This window comes from Bos mutus, chromosome 11 (genome assembly GCF_027580195.1).
Source record: "Bos mutus isolate GX-2022 chromosome 11, NWIPB_WYAK_1.1, whole genome shotgun sequence".
NCBI lineage: Eukaryota > Metazoa > Chordata > Mammalia > Artiodactyla > Bovidae > Bos > Bos mutus.
The window spans coordinates 32,462,155-32,476,436 of record NC_091627.1 but is presented as its reverse complement, the minus strand read 5'-3'; the positions used below and the strand labels follow the sequence as shown (position 1 = coordinate 32,476,436).

The window sequence follows — 14,282 nt, the reverse complement described above, 5'->3', positions numbered from 1 at the left end:
TGGTTTTCTTCATCTTGCTCCTACTGTCCAAATAAATTTGTTTTAGCAGCACAGTAATAGCTACCGTTTGTTTTGTACGGGGAATAGACTGAACTGTCGTGGTAAGGTGAAGCTAAATGGGAGTGCTTGTTCTAAAAAAGCCTCTTAAATTTCATTCACATAACCTTTTGAAATTCATAAGCAACATAAATGATATTAACATGAGTACAGAAGCCATGACCCTCTTTGGGATTGTTTTCATTTGAACATTTCAGGGTACAAGTCAGAGACAGAGAAATCAAAGTTAACATCTTTGATATGGCTGGAGATCCCTTCTTCTACGAGGTAAGAAAGCCTTTTTGAGAAAAATCTATACCCAGTATTGTCAATGGGTTGAAGGAATGCTCCTGAATTATCAAAACAACAAATATTCAAGTCATGTGTAAAAATAGGTAAATTTAGCCAGTGTTTGTGCCTTAACTTAATGGACATCTGTTGGTCTTTTGTACTGTCTCCTTAAATAGTGGTAGGAAATTTTGTTGCTAATCTTTCGAACACTTAGATAAGACATTTTAACCTTCAAAAGACTGTTGCTTTTCACTTTGTGCCTTAGCCTAGAATGTGAAAAGATAATTACATTCATCCTGAGGCTTAGGAATTCAGAAGTGAACCAACCCTTTGAGGCAGGGTTCTAGGGGGGTTTTCCAGGGCACTCCTCAGTCGTGTGTTCTCTCCCCCCAGAAGAAGTTAAAGCAGCTTCACTTCGTTTCCTTTCATCTCCCTATCAGTCGTCAGTAGTCTCAAAGTGAATCTCATGGCCGTTCTCCTTTGGTTTTCCTTCCGTCTGTTTTTCTTTTTCCATAAGGAGTCTCTTTACTCTTTCTAGTTTGGCCGTTTCATTTCTGCTTTTGTCTTTATTATTTCCTTCCTTCTGCTTGCTATGGATTTATTCTATTCTTCTTATAGAGAAGAGAGCTTAGGTTATTGATTTGAGATGTTCACCTTTTCTAATGTAAGAATTTAGTATTATAAATTCTCCTCTCAGCACTGCATAGCTGTATCCCACAAATTTTGGTATGTTGTATTTTCATTTTCATTTATACACTTCTTTTCAAAATTTCCTTTGAGATTTTCTGTTTGACCTATGGATTATTTAGAAGTATGTTGTTTAGTTTCCAAGTGTTTAGAAATTTTCCTGTTATCTTTCTGTTACTGATTTCTAGTTTGATTTCAGAGAACATACTGTGATCAGAGAACATACTGTATGATTTCAATTCTTTAAAATTTATTGAGGTTTTTTTCCTGGCTCAGGATGTGGCCTGTCTTGGTAAATGTTATGTGGGCACTTAAAAAGAATGTGTATTCTGCTATTGATGGATAAAATGTTTTTTAAATATTCATTAGATCCTTTTGGTCAGTTGTGTTGATGAATTCTTTTATATCCTTGCTTTTTTTCTGTTTAGTTGTTCTGTTAGTTGTTAAAAGAGGGGTTTTGAAGTTTCCAACTGTAACTGTGGATTTGTCTATTTCTCTTTTCAGTTTTTGCTTCACGTATTTGCAGCTGTCTTGTTTGGTACATATACATTTAGGATTGCTTTGTATTCATTATATAATGTTGTTATTGTATACTGTCTGCCTGTGTCTCTGATAATTTTCTTCCTAATGTCTATTTTATCTGATGTTAATATAGGCATTTCTTCTTTCTTTTGATTAATATTTGCACGATACATCTTTTTCTATCTTTGCACTTTCAACCTGCCTTTATCTTTATATTTGAAGTGACTTTCTTAGAGGACAATACATAGTTCAGTCATTTTTCTTTTTTAAGTATGATGCCAATTTTTGTCCTTAGCCCACTTATTTTTCTGTAACTATTGATATGTTAGGGCTTAAGTCTGCTATTTTACTTTTTGTTTTCTATTTTTTATTTCTATTTTCTTTTTCCTGTCTTCCCGTGGGTTACTTGAATGCTTTCTGAATTCCATTTTGATTTGTCTATAGTGTTTCTGAGTAAATCTTTCTGCATAGCTTTATTGGTGGACACTCTACTTACTACACTACATGTTATCACAGTCTACTGTTATTAGTTTAACAACTTTAGTGGGCTGTAGAAACTATTCCTCCTTTTATGTCCCTTTATCCTCTCCCATTTATAATCATCTTCAATATTTTGTCTACATACAAGAGAACCACAGTAGTGTTTAATTTTTGGTTAACTGTCAAACATAATTTAGAGAATGAGAGACAAGGAAAGCATATTGTGTTTACTCATAGTTTTGCTTGCCCTACTCTTTCATCTTTCGTTGTGTTCCTATTGCAGGAAGGGGGGGCCCTTCCAGGGCCCAAAAGGGGGCTCTTGTCTAACACTCAGAAAAGAATTGACTGAGGAGACAGACGTGCTGACAAAGCAAGAGACTTTACTGGGAAGGGGTGCCTGGGTGGAGAGCAGTGGGGTAAGGGAACTCAGGAGGACTGCTCTGCCGCATGGCTTGCAGTCTTGGATTTTATGGTGCTAGGATGAGTTTCCAGGTTTTTTTCAGTCAGTCATTCTGATTCAGGGTCCTTCCTGGTGGTGCATGCGTTGTTCAGCCAGAATGGATGCCAGCGAGAAGGATTCTGGGAGGTGGTAGGACACGTGTTGTCTCCTTTTGACCTTTCCCAAATTCTTCCAGTAGGTGGTGGCTTGTTAGTTGCGTGTTCCTTAACTAGGACCTCCTGTTGTGAAATAACTCACACAGATGGTTATTATGGTACCTGGCCAGTGTGGGTGCTTTCAGTTAGTGTGCCTCCCCTAACATTCCAAGGCTGCATCTTTCATCCTTTCTATTTAGAGGACTCCTTTAGCCATTCTTTTAGTGTAAGTCTGGTGGCAACAGATTCTCTTAGTTTTCCTTGATTGAGAATGTTTTGGTTTCCCTTTGGTCTTGAAGACTTTTCTTTTTTATTGCAGGTATGGGATTCTGGGTTGGTATTGTTACCAGACCAAACTTGGGTCCGCTTGCCCTTGCACAGTAAATTCAATTCTACTGACAATGGGTTATGGTGAAGGAAAGTACAGTGTTTATTGCAGAGTGCCAAGCAAGTAGTTGGGAACTGCTAAAACACAGAACAAACCCCAAAATTCCTAAAGGGTTTTTCGTCAAAGCATTTTTAAAGGTGAGGGAGGGAGGGTCGCAGGGTATGACATCAGCTGTTGCACAATTCTCTGATTGTTTGATGGTGAAGTAATAGGGCAGGGGTTGGCATTCTCTATCCTTAGGCACCAGTAGGTCTGGGGGTGCTTCTTGCTCTTGGTCATTAAGTAGTTCATTTCTTCCACTGGTGGCGGTTTTAGCATCTGTAAAACAGCTCAGGAAGTGTGCATCAGATACTATTATCTAGGTACTTAAAAGAGGAGCTATAGCAGAGGATATGGGGGAGGAGTCTGTCCTGAAAACGCTCCATGGAGTCCTGCTCAGTTAACAATTTTTCTTCTTTCTTTTGTTTCAGCATTTGAAAAATAGTGTGCTTCTTTCCTCTGGCCTCATGGTTTCTGATGAGAAATCTGCTGTCATTTGAAATGTCTTTTCCCCCCACTTTGCTTTTTTAACATCGTCACTACTTTTTTAATATAAGATTAGGTCCATTTCATCTTAAGCTTAGAAATTTCTACTGTAAAATTGTTTCAACTCTGCATTAAGAAAGCAGCAGTGTTTTAAGCATTGTATTTCATGGGAAAAATAGTACATATGACAGAAAACTTCCTACTTTGCTGTTTTCTCTAATTTCTCTTCAACTGTGTAAAGGTTCTTTCATGTTATGTGAGAATCATTTCTCCTCATATGATTATTTTCCTTTTCTTTACTTATATTTCCTTATCATTTGTTGTTTTCATGCCAGCTTTTATACTCCCTGAGCCTCTTGGCCCCAATAATTTCAACGCTTTCAGGGAAGAATGGGGTTTCTGACCGAAAGATTTATTGGGAAGGTTAACTTAATTACCAATAGGTTCAGAGAGGTGTCATTTTCTTTTTTTCTTTCCTATTGCTCTTATGATTTTTTTCCTTTGTCTTTAGTTATTAGAGGTTTAATTATGATGTCTATTGGCATGGATTTCTTTGAGTTTTTCCTGTTTGGGGTTTTCTCAGCTTCTTATATGTGTAGGCTTACATCTCTTGACAAATTTGGAAAGTTTTCAGCCATTATTTCTTTAGTTCTTTTTCAGCCTTACCATATTTATCCTCTCCTTCCTGGACTCTGATCTTGTTATAGTGTCACAGGTTCCTAAGGCTCTGCTCTTTTCCTTTTTTGTTTCTTTTTTCTTTTCTTTCTTTCTTTTTTTTAAAGTTTATTTCCTCTCTGTTGTTCAGATTAGGTAATTTTTATTATCTTGCCTTCTGTTTCACTGATTGTTTCCACCATCTCCTCCATTCTGCTGTTGAACACAACTCCTGAGCTTTTTATTTTAGTCATTCTATTTTTTCAGTAATTAATTTTTCTAAAATTTCCACTGTGCCTTTGCTTGAGTAGGTGTGGGTAGATAGTGTTTTCCTGAGGTGTCAGTTTGGAGGAGAGTGGTTATCATGTAAAGTTCTTTGTCTTTCCTGGTCTTTCACTAAAGAGAGCAGCCTTTTGTTAGGCTTTTATTGGTCTGTACTCATTGGTATTTCCAAGTTGTACTTCTCCAGCTCTAAATTTTGGATACATGAGGAAAAGAAAACCTGGGAAACTCACCGCTGTGTCATTCCTCAGGTCCCAAGGTCCCTTGCTTGTCTGCCTTCTTCTCTCCACTTTCCAGAGTCTTCTTATGTATGTTATATGTATTTATATATATAGTATCCAGGAATTTTACTTGTGCTTAGTGGAAATAATAGGGAAAAGTACATCTACTTCATCTGCCCAGAGGAAACGTAACTTAATGTCTATTTAATCTTCCATCTTGTGACACCCAGATATTTAGGTAAAATGAATGAATTCCTTTTGATTGTGAAGCCTTATAATGGTTATATCAATTTCACAAGTATAGAACATTGTCAGTGAAAAAGGCATGGAGGCTCTCAGTGGCCAGAAGTTTGACATAGATTCTGACTACCAGAAATGCTAACATTAATCTTAGGTTACACCCAAGTTATGTACGTGGAGAGTTAGGAGATGCCTGAGAATCAGTGTGGTCCAGATTTCTGTCATCGTAGGATTTCTTTCCGTAGCATTCCTGATTGATGGCCATTATTCATTTACCAGATAGCAGCATGCCAGTTTTGATGCTGCAGACTGGGAATACACAACCCCTATTTTCACGACACATAAACATGTCAGAGAAGACACATGTTAAACAAAGGACAGAATGCTTGGGAGCACTTAATACCCACACCTAGCTTATCTGGAAAGTCAGGAAATCCTGTTGAAGGAAGCAGCATTTAAACTGAGTGTTGATGGAGAAGTAAGAGTTATGTAGGTTGGTGGGAATCCAGGGACAGTATAATTCACGGGACAGTTTTGAGTGGTGCAGACTGTAAGAGTTTGAAGAGTGCTTTTCTTTAATGATGGGGTCTCACCCCTTCACAAGTTAATCCTTTAGAGTTAAAAACTCCATATTAACGACTTCTCTGTTGTGAAGGCTGCCTTCCTTTGACTTTTGCCACTGATTCTGGTCTTGTTTTTGAAGCAACATACACTGAGTCTGTGCTTCTGCAAGAGACCTCCTAATATTTGTTAATTTGCTTCTTTCAAGGTGAAACATTTTTTATTCTCGCTAATGCCTTCTGTTGGATAACCTCTAGTGAGCCGACAGGGAGCTGAGAACTGAGCACAGCCTTCCAGATATTGTCTGACTGGTGAAGAAGACTGAGTCTTCTGTTACTTTCTGTCATTAGACACTAGCATCTTACTAACGCAGCTCACAATTTCAATAGCTTTTTTTCAGCAGCTCACAGAAATAGAAGTATAATTAACAGAAGTGCCTTAAAATCATCACTTCTGAAGTACCTTTTCTCCAAAATAGCCTTGATCTCTCCTTTTTTGTCAAATTTTTGCTGTCTATAGCTCAAACCCTCCTTTTTGACAAAGCCAAAACCATCATCTTTCTAAGCCCTCAACTGACCAGCATACCCCGTTGCTCAGCACATGCCTAGTGAAGCACCCACGTTCATCCTCGGGGTCCCAGGCTTCCTCAGATCCTTAGCACCTGTTCTGTGTTGGAGCTTCCACTGTCAGCAGTCCAACCCACCAGGTTAACCCAAAGAGCCTACTGAGAAAAGATGGTCCCTCAGCGTGTCAGGTAAAGTGATCTCAGAGGGAAGTGTCGGAGGGGGGACTCCCGCCCAAGAGAAAGGTGGCCTGTGTCTTGCCATGAGTCTTGCTTCCCCTCGCACACACAACTGAATCCTGGGGTTTATTGGAATGAGTTAGTGGGTCTATAATAACTTTCTGAGGCCTGAGTGATATTAAACTAACAGCTTTTTCTAACCTACAAGCTTGAAAAGTGTGCCATCTCTGCTTTAAAGTTCAATGGTCCCAGTTCTCTTAGCATCCTATTTAATTAAACTGTGGATTAAGTCTGCCAGGACTAACAGTAGACTGCTCTTTGGGGAGATAAGAATAATAGGATTCTAAGGCACCACTGAGGCATCCACTTGGGCCTAAGGATACTCAGGTTTGAGGTAATAAAGTCACTCACTCAAGGTAACATAGGTAGATAGTTGCTGAACCCAGAATTGAACTTGAGTCCTTTGAAAGAGAAATCCATTGAGCTTTTTAAATTCTCTTTTTATACACAAATCTCACTTTGGACAGCATGATCTGCACCTTGCAATTTTCTTTTCCTCTTTGGCCTCTACTTCTGTTCTTTACTATAGCACATTCAGCCATTTGATTAAACAAATATGTGTCAAACATTTATACCTGCTAGGCCCAGGGACTGACACAAAGGTGATATGTGCCTTCACACCACTTATAGTCTAGTGGGGAAGACAGCTAGCTATGCCACTAACTATGAAACTAGACAGGAAGTGACATGAGTGCTCTTAGAAGTACAAAATGCTGTGGTATTCCAGGGGATATAGAGATTGCATTCTGTTTTGCAGGTGGAGGGGACCAGATGGTGAGGAAGGGAGAAGAAAAAGCTACATGAAAGATACAGTATTATAGCTTGACCTTGGAAAGTGGAAGATGAAGAGGTGTCCATTTCCAGGTGGAATTAGGAGGGCATAGGAGAAGGCAATGGCAACCCACTCCAGTACTCTTGCCTGGAAAATCCCATGGATGGAGGAGCCTGGTAGGCTGCAGTCCGTGGCGTTGCTAAGATTGGGATACGACTGAGCGTCTTCACTTTCACTTTTCACTTTCATCCATTGGAGAAGGAAATGGCAACCCACTCCAATGTTCTTGCCTGGAGAATCCCAGGGATGGGGGAGCCTTGTGGGCTGCCGTCTATGGGGTCGCACAGAGTCGGACACGACTGAAGCGACTTAGCAGCAGCAGCAGCAGCAGCAGGGCAAGTTTGGAGAATGAGATTATCCAGTTTGAAGTACAGGAGATGGGTTGGGGGACAAGGCTGAAAAGTGGGTGGAGGACTGTTCAGAAACTGTTAATGTCAATTATAAGGGTTTGAACTTTGGAGAGTGTGCACTAGAGAAACAGGAAAGAATTTTTGAGCCAGGGCTTTAAAAAAGATACATATGCACAGTGTATAGTGTTGCTAGGGAGATTGCTTAGAAGACTTGAACAGTCATGCAATCAAGAGATAATATTGGCAACGAAAATGGAAAGGAAGTGATAGTGCAGGAAGCATGGTGGAGGCGGCTTCTGCAGAATTGTCTGAGCAGAGGGACAGGAGAGCAGCAGAGGCTAACACCAGGCTGTCAACCCAAGTGACTCAGAGAAGGGTGTGCTGCTTTCATCACTAGATGTTCAAGAGAAGGAAAAGTGGAGGAAGGAATGAGGTGGAGGGTTTCCTGTTATACGGATTGAATCTGAGGTTCCAACAGGGCATTGAGCTGGGAGTCTAGAGCTACGTGGAAATGCAGAAAGCACAGATGAAAGGACTCGTCTTGCAGGTTCTCACAGTTGAAACTGTGCAAGTGGTTGACTTTGCTGAGTTGGGAAGAAGGATAACAAAGAAAGGATGAGGGCCCAGGACAGGGTTTGGGGAACTGTGGCAGCAGACTGGAGTGGGAGCAATGGAGGGAAGAGGAGTCGGTGGAAGAAGGATGAGTTAAGGAACCTGGAGAATGTGATGTGGGAGTCAGGCAACAGGAGTCCGGACAGAAGGGAAAGCCCCCCTGTAGCTGCTGCTCGAGGGCTGAGGACCCTAAGTACTGAGGGGAAAGGACGCCTTCCTGGTCTTCATCATGTTAAATTCACTCTGATTATGTTGGGTTGGATTTTAGGGGATAGCTTCCTATGTTTCTGTAAGTTAAGAGGCACTTACATTCTTGGCACAGGTGTCTCTCTATGCTTAGAAACCCGTAGATACTTCATGCCAGATGTGTGAGAGAGGTCTTTGTTCTTACCACATATCCAGCATAGGTCTCAGTACTTACCAGATTTTTCTGAAAAGAACACATAATACATGGCCTCTGTCAAGATTCTTACTGGGATTTTGGCCTGAAATCCGTAGTCTGTCAGTGTGACTCCTCATCCACCTAACCTGTCAGGTTAGTGCCTCTCCCACTTCACACCCTGCACTTCCTGCTCCCTCTTCCCAGAAAATACGCCCCAGAGGCGAGTTGCCATGGCTGATAAGAACCTCAGAGAATGAATGCAAGGAAGGAAGGGAGAAGGTGCTGATACACGTTGTTTCCCAGGCACCATTTAGGGGCTCTGCCTTCTTGATCTCATTTACTCCTCATAATAACCCTATGAAGTAAGTAGTATTATCCCCATTTTACAGATGAGGAAACTGAGACGCAGAGAGGTTAAGGGACTTGCCCAAGATCACACAACTAGTAAGTAAGTGTGAACCCGGATCTGATTCCAGGGCCTGTGCTGTTTTCCACTGCATATTACACAGACACTCAGAGTTCAGAGTTCCAGAGTTGCTGGTGAGACCCAGGAGTCCTAGGGAGGGTCTGGCCAGCCTCCTGGGAAAAGCCAGCTTTTGGATGTGATATGTAAATGGCTATACCTTGTTGCTGAGACTGGTGTCATTTTTGCCTTAAGTTCTTTTTAATTGTTCACTCACCTTCCTAGTTCTTCCTAAGAAGAACTTCATTCAATTTGTGTTCTTCTTAAGGCCTACTGATAACAATTAAAGATTGATTGCCTCTGGGGAGTAGAACTGGAGGTAAGGAGGGACAGGGTAGAAGGCTGTTAGATCCATTACAAGTCCTTCTATTCGAATAGACCTTTTAAAGAAAATCATGTTATTCTGATTTTATTAAAAGCCCTCCAAAGACCAGTAGTACAATTAGTAAACACTGTGAATACACACAAGAACACACTTTGCTAAGTTAATGACTGCGAGATGTACTTTTATAAAATCACAATATCTACATGTTGTGCATCTGTTTTTTTTATGTGAAGGTTCGTAATGAGTTTTACAAGGACACACAGGGTGTGATACTGGTCTATGACGTTGGGCAGAAAGATTCCTTTGATGCCCTTGATACATGGCTGGCAGAAATGAAGCAAGATCTTGGACCTCATGGAAACATGGAAAATATTGTATTTGCAGTGTGTGCCAATAAGGTAACTGTTTTGGAGATGAAATGCTCAACTTTCTAGGTTCATTATGGGAAGAGTGCAGCTCTGAGTTTTGGGGAATAAATAAGAAGAAAAAAATTATGTAATCTGTAATGTTAAGAATCGGCAGCTTTTCAAAACATATGTTCCTAAAACAAAAACAATTGAAAAACAAAACCTGGCATGTTATCCATTTTTTTCTGGTGCCATGTTTGGGAATGGATATTGGTGAGGGAGCAGGAGAGGTGGAGCCTAGTAATCAGACTCTGACCTGATTGGAGGAGGGGGCAGAAGTCAGGAAAATGGCCTGTGGAAAAGTGGAAAAGCAGACCGTGTGTGGCAAACGTGATGAAGCCAACTTCCACAGAGATGAGCAGTAGCAGCTTTCTCAGGAGAAAGTGCTGGTAGCAGGCACTTGTGGTTTTGCCACAGAAAATCAGTCCATATTCAATGCTAGTAATTTTTTGGTCCTGGTAATTTTATATACTGGTGCTGGGGTTCAGCTTAAGAATAGTTTTTGCCTCAGCAGAGGGTTGACAGAGACCTCATTGGACCTATTCTAGAGGGACAAGGTTGGAATATTCTCTTCTCCGCTGCCTCCAACTCTCAATTTCAGATCGACTGTACTAAGCACCGCTGTGTTGATGAAAGTGAAGGACGTCTTTGGGCTGAAAGCAAAGGGTTCCTATACTTTGAAACTTCGGCTCAAACTGGAGAAGGAATCAATGAGATGTTCCAGGTAACCTGGCATTTTATTGTTTTAGAGTTTTTGTGTCTGACCATACCAAATTTTAGCTTAATGAGGAGCAGAAAGTAATAGAAGTTTCTTATTAGAATAAGCTGTTTCTTTTCAGAAGCAGGTAAGAAAGAGGGAATGGGAGAGAGAGGGTGAGAATGAGTGTGTGTGTGTGAGAGACAGAGAGAGAAAGAGGGAGATTTGCCTCCTGTCTCTTTTAGATCAGAATTATCTACTTATCAGAATTACTGGGGAAATTCTTCAAAATACAAATTGCTGGGCTCCAGGTCCACTGGAAACTTGATGTTTTGTTGGAGCTGAGGAATCTTGATTTTAAAAAACCTCTCTAGGTGATTGCTCTGATCATCAAGTTTAATAACACTTATTATATACTTAAATGGGAGAAAGATTTTCTTTAAAACCATGTTTGGTTATATTTATATGCATAATCAAATGAAAGTATTACTTTGGCAAAATTGCCTTGCCATAGCTAATATAATCTTATTTTGTAGCCCTGTGGGTGCAGTTAGAGACCAGGAGACTATCATTGCAGGATCAGCGAGTCATATGTAAAAGTTCTGTCTCACCAATCAAGTAGGCAGTAGAAGGATGCAACCTGAATAGATGGGCACTTTTTAGAACTTGGGCTTCCCTTGTGACGCAGCTGGTGAAGAACCTGCCTACAATGTGGAGACCTGGGTTCAATCCCTGGGTTGGGAAGATCCCCTGGAGAAGGGAAAGGCTACCCACTCCAGTATTCTGTTCTAGAGAATTCCATGGACTGTATAGTCCATGGGGTCGCAAAGAGTCAGACACGACTGAGTGACTTTCACTCACTTTTAGAACTTAATAATCTTGAATCATTTTAAGGGGAGCCTAAACAACAAATTAGAGTCAACTCTTAATTCTAGTTTCATTTGGAAGTAAGTGGTGGCATGAATAATGCATTTTTTCTTATGAATATATCTGATATTTTAGGAATTTTTAGCATTTCAAATAATGTAGCTATACTATAAAGAGTTGTTGTTAATTACCGAGTGGGATTTCATTTAATCATTTGTACTGAATCTCCTTCTCACAAGATGTCATCCCTCCTACTAGAAGACAGGTTTCATCTTTGGCTGACAGACTGAATTTGGCATCAGTAGCTTCTATTTCAAGACCAAACATGGTTGATGCTGTTTTGCCACTTTTCTAGTCCTTTGAGTACATAGACCTATGTGAGTATGTACCAATATGTGTACAGTAATGATACTTAACCATTTGAATAGTACTTTACAATTCTGGAGAAGTTTACCTGTTCATCTCATTTGAGACTCTTAACAGTGTGTGGCAGGTATCATTCTCATTTCAGATATGAGACATCCAAGAATAGTAGTGATTTGTCCAAGAGGTATAAGTAACTGTCTCAATGTCTTTCAGCACTTAACTCTTAAATGTCTTTCAGCACTTTAAAGATATTTGAGTTTTCCTGTAGTCCTTGAGACTATTTTTTTTCCATTTTTCCTCTGTCTTTTAGATTGCATAATCTCTATTGATCTGATTTCAATCTGTTAAATCTACCAAGTGAAGTTTTCAATTCACGGCTTTCCAGTTCTAGAATTTGCATTTGATTCTTTTGTATAGTTCCCAGTTTTCTGCTGAGATTCTCTCTTTACTCATTTTGAACATATTTTTCTTTATCTCTTTGAAATTTATAATAGCTGCTTTACAGTTTTTGTTCAATATCTGAACCATCTTGGGTTCAATTTCTATGGACTACTTTTTTCCTGACTATGGATCACATTATTGTTTCTTTGTATGAGTAGTGACTTTTTATTTAACACCAGACATTGTAGATAATACACTGTAGAGACTCAGTTTGTTTATTTTCCTCAGAGGAATTTGATTTTTGATTCAGCAGGCAGTTCAGTTATTGACAGATTACACTGAATTTGTGTAGGCTTCACTCTTTTGCTTTAATAGTAAGGCTCAGAAGGAAGCCCAAAGTGTGTTCAAAATTCTTCTAATCTAATTTAGCAGGACTCAGCCTCCAAATTCTGTCCCTCTTGCAGATCTTGTCGATTCTTGGTTTTAGGTTTTGTTAGGCTGAGTCTAACTCCTAAGGCATATCCTTTTTGTGGCATCTCAGCTGGATGCCAGGGGTATTATTAATGAGGTGTTAAGGAGGTCTCTTAACTCTCATGAATCTGTCTCACTATTGAGTCTTTCCCCCTCTCATGAGTCTGTCTCCAGGGAGTCTCTCTCACTAGAGCCAAACTCTAGTATCCCCAGGATGGCTCTTCTCCTCACACCACTAGTCAGTTCTGTTCTCAATCTCTCAATAGTTATCTGGTAAGCCTCAGGTGATTTCATCATGTGCATATAGAGCCTAGCCGTCAGCTGCAAACTAGTAGGGAACCCCCACATGGACTTCTTGGGGCCCAGCTCCCTCCTATCCAAGGGCCTGCTCTGCAGATTCCAGCCACTTCAGCATCCTCAAGCTCTGACCTCTGCCTCCTTAGCTCAGTGGGACTTTGTTTCTTCTTAGACTCCAGCATTCTGTGACATGGTAGGAAATGGACTCAGAAGACAAAGGAGCAGTCTTACACTTGTTGTCCACTACCTGAAAAGAGTTGCCGTATATATTTACTTTTATAGTTGTTTGGCAGGATGTTCCCATGATTCCAACATGGCTGGCACTCAGACAAGGAGTTTGAAGAGACTTTTGACTTCAATTCCAGTATTCTGTATATCACACCACAGCTGGCCTTCATTACATTACTTGTTATGAATAAATCCCTCAGAAAGTTGTGAGGGTTTATATTTTAGGTTAACTTATAGACTAGTAGAAAACTTTACTGATACATAAGCACAGGCAAACATCTGGAAACTATGTTCCCTATTAGTCTGCTTTTATTTTTTAGATAAATCTTGGGCAGAATTGGGCTTCCCTGGTAGCTCAGATGGTAAAGCGTCTGCCTACAATGCAGAAGACCCGGGTTTGATCCCTGGGTCGGGAAGATCCCCTGCAGAAGGAAATGGCAACCCACTCCAGTATTCTTGCCTGGAGAATCTCATGGATGGAGGAGCCTGGTGGGCTACAGTCCATGGGGTTGCAAAGAGTTGGACACGACTGAGCAACTTCACTTTACTTCACTTCAGGGTAGAATTAGTGAATAATTAGTCTTTTTTTTTTTTTGAAGGCTAATAAAGAGTATAATAAAACAATTCTATAAGTACTTAGAAGTAGTACTTTCCTGCTGGTTCAGTTAAATAAATACTTTCTTTGTTTCCTATTACTTAATAGACACTTTATGTCAGGAAGGACCTTGGTTTTATCTTAACACTGTTAGCACAGAGTAATATTAAGATAGACTAAAACTAAGTCAGCACTTCTCTTGTCTTGGTATCTAGCAGCTTTTCCTTTGACACCCCTTTTCACATGTCAGGGTTTCTTGTTTAGGTTGCCAAGTCAATTAGCTGATACTGGAGATAAGAAAGAGGAGTCAAAGAGAAAAAATTTTGATGATAATAGGAACTATAGAAATAGCTGAAGAAAAAAGGAGAAATGACTTCCCTGGAGGTCCAGTGGTTGAGACTTCACCTTCCAGTGTAAGGGTCACAGGTTTGATCCCTGGTCAGGAAAATAAGGTCCCACATTCCTCGGGGTGCAGCCAAAAATTCAAGAAAAGGGGAAGGGAGATTTTAAAAAATGGAGGGATGAGGAGTAAGTCAATTTAAAAGTCAGTTCAGTCACTCAGTCATGTCTGACTCTTTGCGACCCCATGGACTGCAGCACACCAGGTTTCCCTGTCCATCACCAATTCCCAGAGCCTACTCAAACTCATGTCCATTGAGTTGGTGATGCCATCCAGCCACCTCATTCTCTGTCATCCCCTTCTCTTCTCGCCTTCAATCTTTCCCA

At 40.3% G+C, this 14,282-nt stretch overlaps 1 protein-coding gene across 2 annotated transcripts in view; it reads left to right on the top strand.

The window, feature by feature from the left end:
• The window catches only part of DNAJC27 (DnaJ heat shock protein family (Hsp40) member C27), a 42,259-nt gene that overhangs the window by 12,650 nt on the left and 15,327 nt on the right, over positions 1–14,282 (top strand). For both annotated transcript variants that reach the window (XR_011466014.1, XM_005895679.2), the window contains exons 3-5: positions 255–324; positions 9,481–9,645; positions 10,256–10,378. Coding sequence is in view for 1 of the 2 variants with exons in the window: in XM_005895679.2 (XP_005895741.2) it covers positions 255–324; positions 9,481–9,645; positions 10,256–10,378 (358 nt within the window). In the remaining variant the exon portion in view is untranslated. The remainder of the gene's footprint in view (positions 1–254; positions 325–9,480; positions 9,646–10,255; positions 10,379–14,282) is intronic.